Raw genomic sequence first — 13,546 nt, 5'->3', positions numbered from 1 at the left:
AAGTTCACCCAAATTCTTGAATCGATTTTGCTTGACAATCATAAGGCTGCGGTTCTCTCGGTTGGTTGTGCATCTTTTTCTTCCACACTTTTTCCTTCCACTCAACTTTCTGTTAACATGCTTGGATACAGCACTCTGTGAACAGCCAGCTTCTTTGGCAATGAATGTTTGTGGCTTACCCTCCTTGTGAAGGGTGTCAATGATTGTCTTCTGGACAACTGTCAGATCAGCAGTCTTCCCCATGATTGTGTAGCCTAGTGAACCAAACTGAGAGACCATTTTGAAGGCTCAGGAAACCTTTGCAGGTGTTTTGAGTTGATTAGCTGATTGGCATGTCACCATATTCTAATTTTTTGAGATAGTGAATTGGTGGGTTTTTGTTAAATGTGAGCCAAAATCATCACAATTAAAAGAACCAAAGACTTAAACTACTTCAGTCTGTGTGCATTGAATTGATTTAATACACGAGTTTCACAATTTGAGTTGAATTACTGAAATAAATGAACTTTTCCATGACATTCTAATTTATTGAGATGCACCTGTATGTCAGTGAAAAAGAGGTTGAAATAAATAAAATAGAGTTATATAGCCTGCTGTTGATCAAAAGTGTTTTAGAAATCTCCTTGTTATAATGATTTTAAGTATAAAGAAACGATTATCAGTATCAGTATCATGTTCAAGTGACAATATTTTTTTTTTAAATGTAATTTTGATCTCTGACATAAGCAATGTGGATTTAAAAGCATGTTTATATGCGAGTCTGTATTTGTGTGTGCAAATAGAGCATAAAACTGAGAAAGTGATAGAAGAGGGCCAGTCGTATTTCTATGCACATGCACAATGCAGTGCACCTAAAAATGTGGGCCAAAAAACATTGATCCCCAAAAGCTGAGCCTGGCAAATAGACTCAGGAAGAAACAGAATGCATCGGATTCATTTTCAGCATTCATCATTCACACACTCAATAGAGCAGGAAATATTCAGCTCTCCCGATGAAACAAATGAGCACGGCTGGAAATACAGCTCCTGTGCACTGCACAAAAGTGTTTAAAGGGGCAGCGGGCATTTAAAACTAATGACTCTTGCATTCAACCAAAAAGAGAAAAAAGACGTTTATAAAAACGAATATGGGGACCCATAAATTAATATGATATATGGCCATATTTAAACATACTTTGGGCATATATGTGCATTTTCTAAATAAATGTTACATTCTGTATATAAAAATGACCATTTCTGTAATATTTTAAAATATTTTGCATATGTAGAAGTACAATATGTTACTTTTTTATATCAGTGAAAACCATACATGGACATACATATATCAGATTTCTGTATGGGTGAAAACTACGATGATGGTGAAACTGTTCAAGGCCAAAAAAGGATCTTACCAAGGCCAAATCATTTCAACACATCTGTTATCAAATTATTTGTTGTTGTTGATGAATTCACAAATCAAGACATGGAGCTTACGGTTTTAAAGATGAAACATAAGATGGTAAGACACTTTTCAAACCATGTATTGCTTGAGACACTTGGACCACACAGAGACACAAGCTATTTGTGTCGTACTCACTAGGGGTCGCTATCACTCCTCCATTTGACCACAGTGCTATCAGTCACAGTGAGGTTCACTGATACTTTTTCTCGTACTTAAAATCTATCCTAAAATGATTAGCTTCATACATGCCTATAACAAACTAAACCCCTATACATCTATAAAGCCATACAAAAACTTTCCTCAACGTTTACCCAATACTATTTAGATGTAGTTAATCTTTTAAAAAACATTAGAACGGCATGTGTAAACTGTACGTGTTCTTCCAAATAAAATGTGGTTTTGCTCGTCTGTTTGTTGTCAGCCTGCTTGGGTGCAGGGATGAGGGGTTTTCCTGCTTGTGATTGGCTGATCTTTTTAGCGCACCTGTTCTGTCTGAACACCCCATTGGCTAGTTGACGTGTCAATCAATTCCGCCTCATCTTCACGAGCTTTCCTCTCTTTGAGCTGGAGTACCAGCTTGACTATTGGCCTTTCTGTCTCTGGAGAACTACGCGACCAAGTTCGTTTAGGCAAAGCGAAACAGTCAACGCAATGTCAAAGCAAAAGCAGCGTCTTAGGAGCGATGGGAACATTTCAGAGAGAATCAACGGCGACCGCCTGTCGTTTTGCACTAGTGTGCGTCAAGAGACGGATTCATAGGACGCGCGTCTTTTCCTATCCACAAGCTCGCGCGGAGAACTTCTACGGCGTGTGACTCCCGCCACACCGTCACCGGTCCGGACCTCTACACTTCTGTTTTAAACTTTATGTAAAAAGGAATAATGACATCGGAAGAACAGCACGAGTGACTTTTCCTGGGTTATAATACGGCCTTATCACTTAAAGTAAACGGTTCGAGTCTCGTTTTGACAATTTTGGTGACGGTTTATGGACACTGATTTTGAGGGACCGCAAACAACGCGAAACTCCTGTCCAAAGAATTACATTCTCACATGAGTTCTCACAGGATTATTTTATTTATTCATCAACTTATCAAACTAGACTATTGATAATGTTGTTTTCGAACAATATACTACAACTCAGAAAGCCAAAGATGATCGCTATACGGATGGCGTTACTCCACGCGGTCCTCATCGCGTCTCACCACGAAGGTAAGAAAACATTTAGGAACATACAAAACTTGTTGCAATATTATATGTTTACTCTTATAAAGTCACTGTCTCGCAGAATAAATAAACAGATTCATCTAGTCAGTCTACTGATAAGCGCAATGACAGTGCGCTTTCATGTAGGAAAATAAGTTACTTCATTTCACTCGTTTTTCTTCTGCTCCCTGTTCCACTTGACCCATTTTAACATCTTAATGTACTCTTGATATATTTATAAACGAATACATACACTTTTGTGGTAAGTGGTGTGTGTATATGGCGCGCGGTACATCGGCGGGTGGTTTTGTTGTGCCAAAGCGTAATAAATAATATAACTGCTGTTTTCTCACCTTGTTTTCTTGCTGTATTATAGTAAATTATGTATGTCTATAGTTGGCGTAGAAATATGATGATTGAAGCCTGCGTCTTCCTCTCTTTCTGGATATACAGTTTTCTGACACGAGCAGAGTTTGAAACGCTTCACACATCTACACACTCTGCGTTTTATTCTCTTACATTTAAGAACACGTGCTATTCAATGATTTAAAAGGTTAATATACTTTTTTTTATTTTTTATTATTTTACATAAAGGATTATTCTTCATTAACGTCTGCATTGTAATGTCAAAATCTAAAGCATGATCTTAATGTGCTAATGAAAGTAAGTCAATTTTGTTTGACTGAAGCTTCTCGCGCGCTGTTTTTTTTCTCTGTTTTTAATTTTCTCATTTGTAATTGAACATGTTAAATGAGTTGGTTAGATAAAGAGAGTCGGCAAGATTAACAACAATATGTTGGACGAATCTACTGCATTTCTTATGATAATACGAATTTCATATGAATGTTGCGTATGATAATGTTACTATCAGTCAATTTATTATTATTTTTTTTTTTTTGTCCAGGAAGTCATATGATGTACCTTGTTAAGGGGCTTACTCTTTCTGCCTTTTTTAGCCTTTAGAGTTTACTCTGCATTTGAAGTAGTTTAAAGGGGACAGGACTCTTAATTTTAATTTTGTAATGAATAAAAACAAAGATATGTGTTGTAGTTAAGGTGAGCCACCTGATTTTCACTCTCCGCAGAGGCAATAGACAGTGATGAAATGACCAGACTTTTGTCCCGGCAGTGTGCTGTTTTTATTTATTCTCTCCAGCTGAGGAACCACAGTGACCTTCACATCTATTTTTGCTTTCACTATCCCAGCAAGTCTGAAACTGGACATGTCAAAAACAAACAATTAGGCTGTGGGCGAAAGAGAGAGACAGACAGAAAGTCAGAGTGTGGGGGGGGGGTTGCAAAATTACAGAGTAAGTGTTGAAGATCCCAAACGTGAGGGATGACAAGTTAGTCCAAGTGTGTGTGCCTGTGTGTGTGTTGGGTTAGATGATATCTGAAAGGATGACTCTGGAGACAGCACTTGCTGATCAAGCACTTAAACCGTCATCCTCATCATCACTGTTTTTCAGACTTTGCATCAAAGGTGGCCTCGCATGTAATAGACAGCAAGCAAAGAATACATCACTTGCAATTTCAGACAGCATGTGGTCTGAATGCATGGAATTGTGTCCTTTGAATTGTGCAATAGCCACAAGAATATTTGGAGGTTTGTGGTTGTTATTATAACAGTGCCAGTTGATTTTTTTTTTTTTAACCCTCTTATTGCATTCAGAATCTGCAAACACCTTTTGCATTCGCGGGTCAATTTTGACCTGGTGGAATTCAAGCTTATAAATCATTCATAACCCAGTGGTTTTCAACTAAAACTATATTGTAAGTTATTAAGTTCTTAACTGTTTATACATGTAAAAAGGTTGATATTTTTGGCATGTTAACTGACAAATACAAAAGTTATTAATTCTTATGCCATTTATTTGTACAAATAATAAAACGTAGAAATTCTTTGACATTTAAAAATATACATGAACTACAGCAAAACCAGTCTGATACAATGTGAAGACATCTTTTTTTTTTTTTTTTTTTTTTTTTATCAACATTTCTGTGAAATGTTATCTAAATATAATATACAATTTATATTAATATAATGTGAGAATTACTTGTAATTGAATGAATGTCCTATAACTCATAACTGCTCCATACAACTTGGTGGTCAAAAGTTATGAAACCAATTTATTCTTTTTCAGCTAAATGTCAAAATAACTGTACATCTCAAGAATACAACATTAATACTTCTTTACAATGTTTTTCAGCAAAATCTGTTGCATGAACCGCTGAATGTTGATGCGTGAGTATGCTGCAAGCTGGTTCGGCATTAGATGGCTGCAGAGTAAAATGTGGACAATTTCCTCTTTCAAGCCCTATTTAGACTAATGTGACTTGTGCTCTCACCACACCCCCTTTAGACAGTAGTACCTTTGATTTAGTTTATTTGTTATGTTTTTTACAGGAATGTGTGTGTCTGTGTGTACCTGTTTGTGTGCATGTTTGTAAACAAGATGCAGTCCCAGTGAGAGACAAAAAAGTGTGTAAAAGTATAGAACAGAGGAAAAAATGTAAGTGTAGTGCTTATAAGAAAAAAATCTAATTCATAGATGTACAAAAACATAATATCATATTTATGACTAGCAAGGGCCCCAGGGTCAATTTTCATTTAGGGCCACCTGGTCCAGTTATCTTTTAGATTTATATTTTAAAGCTAAGATCCACGCAATCCATTGTTGTTTATTTATTTAAGTGTCTTTTAAAACCTGTTCTGTTATTTACAGTCAGATTAATTCAAACACACAGCATGGATGTGGTAAAGAAACCGCTCAACTGTTCACTGAACAGCCACTGTTCTTAAAGAGACAGTACTATTTTAGCATTTGTTATACATATCAATGTAAATACTTGTAAATACTACAAATTATGCATACAAAAAGCCAAAACCAAAAACAAGAATGTAACAAAATGTGTTCATGTGCATATATTTAAAGTGGCAATAATACATTTGGAAATATTTTAAATTCATCAAACACTTTAAATATTGAAGAATTTAAAAAATAGTCTCTTACAGCATCTACGCATGGGTTTGGTGAAACTCGGCAAAGAGTTCAGGCAGTTTTGGCTTGCGCTGCCATATCTTTTCTTACTCCTCAGTGTTCCATTCAGAAGTGATCATCCCTATACACTATTTATACCCTGTTTAAAACTTTAAGACAATGTTTTGTCAAACCAACATTAAATTTTGTCTCAACAAACTTTACGTATCTAGTTAAATCAGTACTTTTGTACACACAAAATTAAATATCAAAATCTTATTTTTCACAACCACCAGAACAAAGTTATTTTTTGTAATGTAGGGCAAACATGCAGTTATAGCAATGAATAGTTTATAGTTTGTGTATCTTAAGAGGATACCCTGGGCTTTTCAGAGATGTCAAATGTTTCGGAGTTTGGCCACCTTCCTCTCCTTGCTCTATAGAAATGTATGACATTACAATTTGGCACCTAAAATGCAATATGATTTTTGTAATTAATTATCATATTTTTATACACCAAACACTATGTTGATGTTTGAAAAAAAAATTTAAAACCTTTTTTTTTATAGAACATTTACATTTATTCATTTGGCAGACACTTTTATCCAAAGCGACTTGCAAAAGAGGAATAATACATCATAAGCGATTCATCTTAAGGAGACAGCGGTATGAAAAGTGCTGCGTTACAAAGTTTCACTAGCATCAGAATAGTAGTATCCAAGACCGATTAGAGTGCAACGAGTATATATATATATATATATATATATATATATATATATATATATATATATATATATATATATATATATATATTAGTTTATTTTTTTATGTGATAGTGAGATCACACTACAATAACAAACCATGAGATCTGTATAAAAACCACAAGATCTATATAACAGAGCAAGCTGCATATGTAAAATAAATTGCACTTCAACTATATCTTTAAAAATGATATGTCAGTATTTTAAAATCTTTTTTTTTATTTTTTATTATTATTGTGCTGGACATGAATGGAATGGAATGATGTTTGGGAGATATACCTCAAAAGCATGTTGTATAATATTTGATACACATTTTCAACACAATTTGTCCATAAAATAATGACATTTTAAGTGAACACATGTTGCTTCAATTCAATAAATACTAATTTTAAAATATCAGTAAAAATATAATCGTTGTTATTCATTTTACTTTATCAAAATCAGCAAAGATTTCACATTAAAAAGACGAGTGCATCACAGTGTGAAGGTAGCCATTTTGGAAAATATATTACTAGATCTTCTACTTCCAGAAGAGCATTGAAACTTTCACCAGGAGGCAGTAAACATATAGTACACAGCATACAACAGGTTTTCAGCTAAGTTTTAATCATATTGATGTAGAGGCTCTAGAAAGTCATGTATCAAATATGATACAGGTAGCGTTTTAGGGTTAAAGAGTGGCTCAGAAAATTTAATTAGAAAAACAGGAAGGCAAAAGGGTTCTATAAGAGGACTTAGGGCCCTCATAGTCACAGGGGACTATTGAGGGGGCCTAGTTTAAGCTTTGGGGCCCACATGTTCAAGTTTCTATTAAATATTTTTTTCAAAGTAGAAGGGCTGCGAGACCTTGCAGCCCAAGGCCCCAGGGTACTGGCACAATTGGCCTGGTCAGTAATTCACCTGTGATCATAATACATAATATCAAGTGTGAAGGCACAGTTGATGCCCAGGTCAAAATTGACCTGCGAATGCAAAAGATAATTTTTTTTAATGATTATATCTCTTAAACAATTTTATTAAAACATCTGAAAAAACAGAAAATGTGCATTTTATAGTCTTGACAAAGTCACAAAGTTTGGTTCCTGCACTAAAAACGATGTGGTATTTAAAAATGATCATATACCTCTCCCAGGTCAAAATGACCTGAACGCAATAGGAGGGTTAATACTATAGAGCTGCTGATGAATTGAAGCCAGAGGCAGAAAGAGATTATATATTGTCTAGTGTGTGAGAGCATGTAAAGGAGACAGATCTGTGAGTGAGTTACACCAAATTTGCAATTTATCTGCAATTGAAGGCCTGAAAATGCACCTGTACTCAACCGTGGATAAATCAGGGATAAAAGGTTTTTGTTGCGTTGGGTTGTTTTAGGAGCTTAATTGACAAAAGCAGATGGATGTTTACTGAAGAAGTCTTCCCAGAAAGCTTGGAGCTCATTTTCTCAGCTGAAAGCTGACAATGAAACATCTCTCTGCTTCATCTTCATCTTCTCTCCCTTCAGTGTCTGATGGCAGATATTTTCAAATCCCTGAGTGTTTCAAGGCTCTGCTGCAGGTCTGAACAGTTGTAACAAAACCAGAGGTGTGATTAAAACCGTCAGACTATCAGGCTGTCAAACACAGTTGCCCTGCAACACAAACACACACAGACACACTGGCCGTGTCTACGAGCCGAGTAGGGCCCATATGTTGGATGGTTGGCTGACACCAGGGAGATGATTTGCTCTAGGGAGGCTGTGAAGCCTTAATCTTTTTCTCTCTCCATTAACACACACAAATACAAACATGCGCACACACCCACCATGCAGGCATTCAGGCATGCTTACACTCAGACACATACTTCCTTTGTGGGTTTTCTTGCTGACAAACTCTCCAGCAAAGCAATAAATACAGCATTTTTGCTTTGTTTCTTAAAATGGACAGATTCAAGATGGTGTGTGTGTGCTTTTAATAATCGATTTTCAAAGAGGTATAATCAAGAAGATATTTCCCCAAAGATTGGCACTGACAAAGAGAAAGGAGGGATATATGAGGGGAGGGGTGAAAGTAATGACTGTGATCATTATCTCCTATGTTTTTAATTGAGATAATGACCCAGAGGAAGACAATAAAACTTTCCAGGGAAAGATTTGCCTCTCTCTCTCCCTCTCCCTATATCCCCTCAATATTTCTCCTTTCAATTTATGGGAAATGACTATTGAATAAAATGTCATCAGTTTAGATTGCCCTGGTTCCAAGATGGCTCTATAATTCAGAACAAAAGAGCATTGCTATTCAGGAGTCTAAGGTAAATGTTTCTTAAGAAATCCTATGTGTTTCCATACAAAGTCCTTTTAGTGCTGTTCTGTCACTTCTAACTTACAGAGCTGGCGAGAAAGTATGCTAAGACCGAAATGATTTTCCATTAAAATGGCAGAAAGACCAGTTAGCGAGTTCACATTTTGCAAACATAATAAAATTGAAAACTTTCATTTCAGCAGATTGATTTCAGTCGGTTTCAGAAAGGAAGAATGAAGAGGAGGAGAAAATCATTAGAGCAGTGGAGCATGGCAGTATGGTGGAAACGTTCGGAATTTGTGTATTACGAATTAGGCGAGAACACACACAGCCGCTTTAATTCATTCACTGAGAAACCTGTGAAGGAAATTTCTGCATTAGGGAAGGACAGGTATATACATATAAAGCCAGGATGAAAAAGAGAATTTGAGTATGTTGCAAATTGTTAGCCAGACAAAGCAGAATAAAGACAGTGATGTCTCCATGGCTAGATAAAAGAGAAGCTATGATTAGAGATATCAGTATATTGAAATCATGCCATACATCTGTTTTATTCTGCTTGCTTCAAGAAAAATCTCACTCGCTCTATTTACAGGCTGCTGGAAGGAATTTCTCTGTCATTAACGACTCCTGGCCAGCAGTTCATTTAACACGTACATGCCCTCACAACACCTGAGAAATGATCAGCTTTTTATCTTCTGGATGTATTGTAGCCGTACAGAATTGGCTCTGGAAATTACAGTTACACTTTTGTGTAACTGTTTGACTATCATTCTCTTCTTTCTTCTCATATTGCCATTTTCAGTATCGATTAGGCTGGGTTCTCTCTCCTGTGATGATGGGAGAGTGAGTGAGGGGATAAAGTGAGAATACTGGAGGTGTTAAAGGTGTCTCTTGTTTGTCTAGATAGAATAATTAACGCTCATTAAGAGGGTGACGAGAGGCTTAGGGGTGGTGCTACTTGTTAGGATAATTAGAGTCAAATAGGCCTCATTATGCAAATTGGAAGGAAGTGTGATTCTGTTAGTGTTTACCTGAACTCTGCTGTTCTGATGACCTCCGATAGATGGAGAAAATGACAGCGTCAAGAGAGGCAGAGTAGTGAAAGAAAAGACGGGGTGGGGGAAATGAGCTGTTTATAGGGAGGGAGGAAATAGTAATAAAATAAGGGGTGATTTATTTAAGAGATGTGAAGAAAAGAAGAGAAACAATGACAGCAATGAGGGAGGATGGATGAAATTTGTAATCTGTAATCAAATATGAGCTCAGAGGGCAATAAAGAGGCTGTTCCATTTTAAAGAAGGAAATTAAATGTTTCTTAAAAAGCCCATATTATGCTAATTTATAGGTTCATGATTTTATTTTGGGGTCTACTAGAATAGGTTTACATGCTTTAATGTTCAAAAAACACATTATTTTTCTTATACTGTACATTTCTGCTAAACCTGTTTTCATCCTCTGGCTCAAACGCTCTGATTTAGGTCCTGTCTCTTTAAAGCCCCACTTTCCAAAAAGCCCAGTCTGCTCGGATTGGTCAGCTGGCCTAGTCTGTTGTGATTGGTCAACCACGTAGAGTGTGTGACGGAAATGTAATGCCCCTTACCATAACAGAGTTTCAGGCTTCCTAAACAGCTGTAAACACTATTGTAACTATGGTAACAGTGGCGTCGGTTTTTGCCATACCAGTTTGAGTCCGATAATGAAAGTTTGGAAGAACAAGCTGATCGACCCGAACCACCTTTTCAAGCACGACTTAAGCAGGAAGTTTCACAGTGGTAAGTTTTAATTTAGTAGCTTTCTTACAAGTACACTGTTGATTATTGTGAACCTAACAAAGCTTCAAGTAAAAGACACATAGTGCATCTAAGTTAGTCATCTTTTGCTGGAATGGGTGTAGCCGAACTTTTTTCACCTGAGATATGAACGGAGAACAGAGGCTTACTCCCGGTTGGACATTACCGGGTGTATTAGAGAGTTAGTGAGCAAGTTAGCTGTGGACTACCGTGGATAGCGGCTGTAACATTACAGCTTGTAATTATATAATTATATATGAACAGTGTTACCCATTAATTGACTAGTCTCTGGCAGCACGAAACAGTCTAATTTGTCCCGCCACGGTCTCATAATGAACCGAAAACATTTTTACACTTCTCATCTAAAATATTTTTGCACTTTTCAGTCTCATAATAACATAAAATAAAAGGTTGTGTTTTGCACTCTCTCTCACGCACCAGTCAGCTCCAGTCAGTTCAGTCAGCTCCTCACCCACTGCTGTAAACTCACGCTCTCACACACACTCGCAGATATATGCACTGGAGTATTCCTGGATCTGTCTAACGTTATTTGGTTGAGGAGGACGACAAATCTTTGAGGTAAGTAACATTAACTAACATTAAATGTATCCACTGCATTTATACACTGCTCCACACACAATTTATCATCATCAGTGTACAAGAGCAAACAAATAATATTACTGCTGAAGTTAGAATCATGATTAGGGTGACCATATGTCCTCTTTTTCCCGGACTTTTACGTCCGGCCGGGATTTCTAAATTTGTGAAAATGTCCAGGATTCAGCTTTAGTTGCATTATGATGTGCATCTGGTCTAATACTTCATTGTGTGTGCACATATTTGCATTGCTTTAACCCCTATTTGTAAGTCCCGCCTTCTCGCACACCAATTGGTCAATTATAAGAGGCTTGCAGCAACTATTGGCCAAATTCCTGCCTGTCAATCTCTCCGCAAACGCGCAAAGCGCTGTTGTGTGACAGCAATGACAGCTGAGTGGAAACAATGCCCAAACGAAAGTGCAAATTTACAGAAGATTTGCACAAATTCCCATGCTTTCGTCCAGGTCGAGATCCATGGGAAGCAGAATGTATGACATGTAAAGCTGGCATTTATGTGTAAGTTGCTAATAAAGGTGCAAGTGATTTAGAAGCACACATTAGCTCTGTGAAGCATAAAGGGTCAGCAAAAGGTGAAAGTTCATCAGGTAAATTAACGGACTACTTTTTACGACCAGGTAAAATTATCACATTGCTTCATTTTCCAAGGCCATTCAAAATAATAGTAATAGTAAATGGAGGTACACTCATGGCATCAAATATTTTATTTTAGTACATGGACATTCAAAAGGATGTTGGAAATTTTTATTTATTTATATATATTTATGTTATGCTAATAGAGTGTCTTTTTCACTCTATTAAAGTTTGCATTCATAGTAACACTGTTTTGAACCGTATTATGCTCTGTTTGTGAACAGCTGTCAATTAAACCCTGGCTGGGGGTGAAGAGCATCATGTATATGGGGAAGAATTGGGTGTGCTGTTTCTCACAATTTGATTTATTTCAAAGTTGCCTACTGCAGCTTTAAGAGCACAAAATTGTTTACAAGAGCACAACACTAGCCTCTTAATTTTGCTCTCAAAGTGCACCAGATGGAAGTATTTAACTTTTAAAATGTAAAAAATATTTCTTACGGGGGATCACTATTCATGATAGTAAAAACGACAAACAATCTGCATAAATCTACACAATTGTAGGTAAAAGTGGGCCCGCAGCTGATTAGCAAAACTATTTCAACACAATAACATTAACTAGGAGGCAAGCAGAGGTCTGCAGTTGTGCACTGTGTGTACACCATAGCTACAACAAAAAAGTCTGCATTTGAACTCTCGGTAGCAGATAAATCCACAAATAATCAAGCCTACATACAGGTTGTGATCCTGAAGCACCAGATTGTCCCAATAAAGTGGGAACTGCACCATCTTTCAGGAGTAACTGTCTTGAAAATCCATATTGGTTGTGCTTGTACTGATAAATAATTAAAATAAATTTTAACCACTGATTCTTCAATTCGTCTGCCTTTGGAAGTCCAAACAAAGAGGTTTTGCTTTCGCAGTGAAGAAAACAGCGTCTTCTCGACATGGCGTAAACACTAACTCAACTCAGCCTGGCCTCGGCTATAATGACATTTGTTTGAGGGCAGCTCAAAGTAGCCCTTAGGCGGGCATTATGCAAATGTGTTACATAGTGACGTAGATACTTTACGGAAGAAATGGCTGGACTACAAGCAAGATGTTTCTTTTAGTTCTTGAGCAATGTTGTCTGTGGGAGAGAGTAACTCCCTTTTGCGTGGACTTTGTGCTTTGTAACTTTGCAGACCTTTTACATGCACAAACAGCTATATTACGCACTAAAGGAAAGGTAAAATCCCAAAAAGCATAATAGGGTCTCTTTAAATTATTTTACCATGGAGAGACCTGCGGGTAAGCAAGACTTACAGGGCACTCTGCTGCAGAGAGAAAAACAAGTTATTACTGTTTAACTAGTTGGGTGGAAATATATTAATAAAATCCTCTGTAAAAGCTGACATCATGAAGTCACTGTGCCGTGGTGCCTTGGGCCAAATCCGTCCCGTTTGAAATTTACATTGGCCCACATGAGGTTGTCAGTTGTCTTAGGGGCTGTTCACATGAACACATTTGATGTCTAATTGTGCTGTTTTTCAATTGTTTTTCTATTTAAACTTGCACTAGACGGAAGTCACTCCAGATCACAATGTTTTTACAGTGTCTCATGCAGGAGCACCGCATTTTTAGACGCTTTCAGAGGTTGCGCTACAAATAATCATTATCCGTAATTTTGATGAAATGGGAAGATTAAAGATCTAAAATCATGGACGACTGACAAGCGTGAGTTCGGAGAAATGGAAAAGTTGTATTCATTAATTTGGTCAAGAAAACATACGATTTGAAAAGTCAAGTTTAAATCATTGCATATAACAAACTTTACTGTTATTGTTAAATACAATTTTAAGGATCAGTCTGATTTACTTTCTCCGTTATGGACCAATTTTAAAGCAATAATTTTTTTTT

The 13,546-nt window shown here is 36.8% G+C and overlaps 1 protein-coding gene across 1 annotated transcript in view; it reads left to right on the top strand.

Moving 5' to 3' along the window:
- Window positions 1-2,048: 2,048 nt before the first annotated feature.
- The window catches only part of LOC127418497 (transmembrane protein 132C-like), a 348,303-nt gene continuing 336,805 nt past the window's right edge, over window positions 2,049-13,546 (top strand). The window contains exon 1 of the mRNA XM_051659094.1: window positions 2,049-2,652. Within this exon, the coding sequence (XP_051515054.1) occupies window positions 2,553-2,652 (100 nt within the window). The 5' untranslated portion in view covers window positions 2,049-2,552. The remainder of the gene's footprint in view (window positions 2,653-13,546) is intronic.

The sequence above is a fragment of the Myxocyprinus asiaticus genome, chromosome 3 (assembly GCF_019703515.2).
Source record: "Myxocyprinus asiaticus isolate MX2 ecotype Aquarium Trade chromosome 3, UBuf_Myxa_2, whole genome shotgun sequence".
Lineage (NCBI taxonomy): Eukaryota > Metazoa > Chordata > Actinopteri > Cypriniformes > Catostomidae > Myxocyprinus > Myxocyprinus asiaticus.
Note: the sequence above shows the minus strand (reverse complement) of the source record. Positions and strands in the feature narration are given on the sequence as shown.